Here is a 5454-nt window from a genome sequence, read left to right as displayed (position 1 = left end):
GATATGGACATGTATTGATAGAAAACCAAAAAACAATGCGGATACTCATTACAGATAATAACTTAAGTCTTTTGTCATCTGTTCTCGCTCTCCTGTCCTCATTTTGCTCTTTTTACACCTTTTTTAATTTGTATCATAGCGATTTGGGAAGCGTTTGATCGACTCCAGTCCCACTACAGTGAAGGCGAAATTGTACTCTACATTTGATTGGATAGTATTGTTATATGGGTGGGATTGGATTGGTTGACTCCAGTAATATGGACGGTGATTGGTCAGAGCTCGAGGGTATAGGGGAAGAAGGGCGGGTCTAAGTGTGGCCATAGTAAGACTGGTAAGTTTACTACTCGGTTGCTGCATTCCAACTATTTATATTAAAAGAGCATCCGTTGGTTGATTAGCTTGAATCTGGACGCACATTACTGCTTCTAAAGGTAACAACGTGCTTCTACTATCACCTACACACACAAACATAAACACAAATACACACACGGACAACACGACATACAGTGCTACGCCAAGCTAATCCTTTTAGCATGTTAGCTAAACGCGTGGTTTGCACTATTCGGTATACGTTCAGGCGCTGAAGCGTATTAGCTTACTTTTAGTCGTGTAAAATCGAACACAATGGTCTGGTTATCAGCATTAATCTATTTTGAGTAGTCTGCTAACGTTAGTATATCTAGCATTTAGTATCTAGTATTGAATGTTAGCTACATAGCCGCGACGTGTAGCTCGTGGGCTATGTTGAGAAATAAATCATAAGAACAGTTAAACATCCGACATCTGTGTCTTTGAGACGCAATTTCATTTTTGACGGTAAGGTACGCCCGACGATTTAAACAAAAGCAAAATGGTGAAAAGTCACGAATATGTTTCACTAACGATAAGACCCTTCATTATGGACACTGGCTTTCGCGCTGGTTACTCCATTACAGCACCGCCACCGCCTGAAGCGAGTATGAACACGAAGAGAAGCGTTCACTCGGACATTCCGACTGTGTTGGAAGTCATTTGCTCAGTTTCATGGGTAGAGGTTAAAAAGAACTGGAAAAAAGTTTAAATTTTTTTCTGTTTTTACGGTACTCAATTTTTTATTTTTTTTTGTTCATCGGCCACCTTCGAATACTTCCTGGCATCTTACTCTATATCGAGCACAAACCACGAGACACTGCCCCCTCCTGGTCCGGAACTGTACTGACTTGGAGAACAAAGCCAAGTTGGCAATACCAGCATGGAGTTTTTTTGTTTAATAATATGTAACTACAGTGTCATGATTTAAACTGTTTAAAGGTAACACATGTACATAAAGAATGTGTGTATGAATGTTTAGGGTTGGGTTTGTATATAAACATCAATAAGCAAATTTAAATACATACAACTTCTTTGTCAAACAGCTTTATTCCATCCATATATATAAATATATACATATATAAGCCTTGTGAGAGTGGAAAAGCTACATTTCCAAAATTGTCATGTGATAATTTACAATATTTAAAGTTTGGATTCAGTAAGTAGAATTATTGCACGAGTAATCGTTATTTGTCTGTCTCCCTTAGTGACGTGGACATCCACAATGGTGAAAATATTCATTGGGAATTTGTCACAAGAGACAACATCAGATGAACTCCGCTCCCTCTTCTCCCAATATGGCAAGATTGCAGAGTGCATCATTGTCAAGAACTTTGGCTTTGTGCACATGGATAGCAAAGCAGAGGCAGAAGAAGCCATTTCCAACCTTCACCAGTATGAGCTAAACGGCCAGCCCATGAATGTGGAGCTGAGCCATGGCAAGTCAAAAGGTTCCGCTAAACTCCATGTTGGCAACATTGCCTGTACCAACCAAGAGCTGAGGGCCAAGTTTGAAGAGTTTGGAGCAGTCTTGGAGTGTGACATCGTAAAAAACTATGCCTTCGTTCACATGGAGCGAATGGAGGATGCCATGGAGGCCATTAACCAATTAGACAACACAGCTTTTAAAGGTGAACTCTTTGGTTTGGATGAATGAGAGCTAATCTGTATTTTTTTTCTCAATACAATTGCTAAGATAACAATGCACTACGCAGGTAAGTAAACTTTATTGAAGGGATACCGGTCAACTGAAGAACGTAAGGTAACACTGATTACTTTTTTTAAAGCTGGTATCCGTAATGTCATCTCATATTTTATATAAATCAAACCAAAATTTATTTGTTTCTTAAAAGAAATATAACGACCAAAATGTAGCCTCGCAGTTCTGGTTACATACTTGGATCTTGCACACTTTTTTAAAAAAACACAATTGAACGCAGTTATATTCCAGTCACACTTTTTCTACAAACACATAAACAATATAATTTCAGCAAATCATTTTGAAATGTTAATCCAGCAGACTCTAGCATTTGCAAGGTTTTGTCACATCTTTATTCTAGTTTGAACATCATTTGTGTAACTTCTGTTCACAGCAGGGGGATGGTTACGGATTTCAGCTTTAATAACTTGAAGTTCAAATCATAAGCTCTGTCTTATTGCTTCTTTATAAATCTAATATATTTTCTTAATGCAGGCTTTAGTCCTTATTGAGTCTTTTCTGTTTAAGGCAAACTGATGAGCGTGAAGCTTTCGACTAGCCGCCTCCGTACTGCGCCGGGAATGGGAGACAGATCAGGTTGTTATCGTTGCGGGCAAGAAGGCCACTGGTCCAAAGAATGCCCTCTAGACCAAAACGGCTACCACAGAAACGGCTCAGAGCCAAAGTCGGACGGATACGATACCTCGAGATTTGGCGGGCGTGGTCGCAGCAGGGGTTACCCCATGGACTTCAGTGGCGGTCCAGATTATTGTGGCAGCTATGCTCCAGGTTTTCCAAGGGGTTCTTGTCATAGCACCGGCATGACAGGGTACAGAAGGGGCGCAGGCTACGACAGTGCTATGAGATACAGGCCACATCCAGGTTATGGCATGGGCGCCGTTGGTGAACCTAGCATGGCTCAGATGCACGGCGGCGAAGCGGCATACAGGAGCAACGGCTCACCCTATGACGCGGTACCACCCTACCCGATGCGACAGGCGCCGTACGAGGAGCGGGATCCGTACGGGGTTGTGGACTACTACGAGAAGTACAGGGCCAATACTTACGGAGGCAGTTATTTTGAAGAACGTCGCGCTGTCCCCGTGCCTGCGCCGTCAACATCCACCTCCACCGGTGTAATTAGGGACCGTCAGCCAGCCACTAGCGTCGACCAATACGAGTGCTCCATTCCTCCTGCAGTAGCCCCAACACCTTCATACTATGCACGTGACCGAAGTCCGGTTCGGAGAGTCCCGGCAAATGCAGACGGATACGTATATGACCGTTCGTGTGTTTCTCCGGCAACCACCTTCCCAAGAAGTACCAACTACGAGAATATTCGGGAGCCTGGCACCGAGCAGACAGGCTACACTTACTAATCCTTGTACCATACAGTCTAATGAGGGCTCTCTCTTGCATTTTGAGGCAAAACCTTAGCTATCCCATCTATGTGAGACTTATGGGTGGTAGGAAAACATGTACAGGAAAGCTTGGCTATAGTATTAGCCAAGTAGTAGTTTTCATGGTGAAATCAGTTGATATGCCGTGAGCTCATTTCATTGACTTCAGAATACAATTTAGTACAGCTACTGCTCACTTTGACCAGCATTCATTGTCACATTTCATGTTGTGTTATTGGTGCCACGTGGTGAAGTGCAAACACTGACTTTATCACCTGGTAAACATCTGTTCATCATATTGTAAGAACAGAATGCGCAACTGAAAATATGTTAATACACCATAAAGAATCTATTAATAGAAACATTTAAAAGTAGTGCATGATGCATGCTTAACGTAATGTCAGGTAAAATTTTATACATTTTTTTAGCCACATTCAGTGTAACTGCATCTCAGTATATTTGTCTAAGTTCACAATACATGTGGAAACTTGTAAAGCAAATTTAGATTTCAGTGGACTAAACTGACGTCGCTGTACCAAATGTAGACTGGGTCAATGTTAAAACAAAACTACTTCATGTTTGTTAGATCTGTTGTGAAATTTAACGCATTCGTCAAGTCATACTTTTGCTTTGTCAATTTTCTCATTGCATTTTTTTCCACATTATTTACCCTAAATCTGCTTATTTCTGTGCTAGATATGACTTCAACTTATGCTGTAATTTTGATCATATGTTGTGTAAACTGTTTTAATTTCAAATAATTAGTTACATTAAAAATAAATGTTGGTCTAAAAATTTAAATACTGGCCTTTGACCTTGTGTTTTTCTTCAACTCCTCATGACTCACAGGAAGTGTACAAGATCCCACTATGACAAGATCCTACTAGGAAGATCACATTTTTTCAGGTCTCTACATATAGTGGTCCTCCCTAACCCAACCAACTCCTAAACAAACGCTTCCTTCATCAATAAATATTCGGAGTTCTAGGAATTCATGGACCGAATCAATACGATAAAATTTTGCTAGAGTGGTGTTTGTGATGTCACAAAGGGCGCTCTGTGATCGGACAGAGTGATTGACGATATTGATTGGTTGACATGCCCCAAGGGCATGCCATCCCCAAGGGGGAGTTCTTTCAGGCTACAGTAGCATTGTGTGGTAATGTTGTAGCTCGGAGCTACACACTGAAAGTTCCTCACATACTATTAAAGTCAGCTAGCATTTGGCTAACTAGTTAGCTCCGCTTCAGTCATGTATGTGTGTCCGCTAAAGGCATATCCTCATTGTTATATCAAACACAGCTGTGTGTGTCCACATTGCTCATGAACAATCAGCCTTTATTTACAGCCTAACAGATATTCACTGTCACCAGTCAAGGGTTTACGTTCAACTGACAAACCCTGCATGTGAAATAATCCAGGCAGAAATCAAGAGGTGAAATTATGACTCCTTCCCAGCCTTGTGAGAGACGAGGGCTGGATACGTTCTCACACACATACTGAAATGCTTTTTTTACTGAAACACTTTGCCTGTCCCATATTACATTTAGACTGCTATAGTTTCGCTCCCTGTGATCTCTCATTGCCCGAGACAATTGTCAAACAGCATACATCCTGCCAGTAAACATTTGTTGTCCTCGCCACTGATTTTTTTCCTATTTGCAAACACTTTAAATTCCTTGCAATGTTTTACCGTTCAATAGGATCAGCCCATGTAGTTTTTACATGATGAACAACGGAGTCACGTTCAGCTAAAAGTAGCTTCACGCTCAGCGCAGAGAAATCAATAGTTAACAAGAGAGACAAACACGAGAAAAATGAGAGCGAAATACAGTACATAGTAACGAAGTTACTGAAAGAAAAGTTTCAGACTGACGACCGCTCCGACATTGGATCAAAACAAAATACCCATGAACAAGGGGGGGAGTTGAGAAAGTTATTCATGGGGACGGCACGGGGGGCTAGGGAATTGAGAGCTACAGTGTAGTTGGACATCTGGCAGCTGAA

At 41.3% G+C, this 5454-nt stretch overlaps 1 protein-coding gene across 2 annotated transcripts; it reads left to right on the top strand.

Moving 5' to 3' along the window:
* Nucleotides 1-299: 299 nt before the first annotated feature.
* On the top strand, nucleotides 300-4248 carry LOC137590370 (RNA-binding protein 4.1-like). Of its 2 annotated transcripts, none has more exons than XM_068307950.1 (3): nucleotides 300-431; nucleotides 1557-1979; nucleotides 2576-4248. In XM_068307950.1, exons 2-3 carry the CDS (start codon nucleotides 1574-1576, stop codon nucleotides 3424-3426), a joined length of 1257 nt encoding a protein of 418 aa, XP_068164051.1. In that variant the 5' UTR covers nucleotides 300-431; nucleotides 1557-1573; the 3' UTR covers nucleotides 3427-4248. The 2 variants fall into 2 exon arrangements, with proteins under 2 accessions (XP_068164051.1, XP_068164052.1); XM_068307951.1 differs by having other exon boundaries at nucleotides 305-331.
* Nucleotides 4249-5454: the final 1206 nt, after the last annotated feature.

The sequence above is a fragment of the Antennarius striatus genome, chromosome 23, assembly GCF_040054535.1.
Source record: "Antennarius striatus isolate MH-2024 chromosome 23, ASM4005453v1, whole genome shotgun sequence".
Taxonomy (NCBI): Eukaryota; Metazoa; Chordata; class Actinopteri; order Lophiiformes; family Antennariidae; genus Antennarius; species Antennarius striatus.
This window is presented reverse-complemented; position numbering and strand designations above follow the sequence as displayed.

Bases quoted from the DNA above. Each gene is read 5' to 3' on its own strand.
- LOC137590370 (XM_068307950.1), top strand. From the start codon at position 1,574: ATGGTGAAAATATTCATTGGGAATTTGTCACAAGAGACAACATCAGAT. The intron at 1,980-2,575 runs GTGAACTCTTTG...TTTCTGTTTAAG, and splicing joins AGACAACACAGCTTTTAAAG to GCAAACTGATGAGCGTGAAG.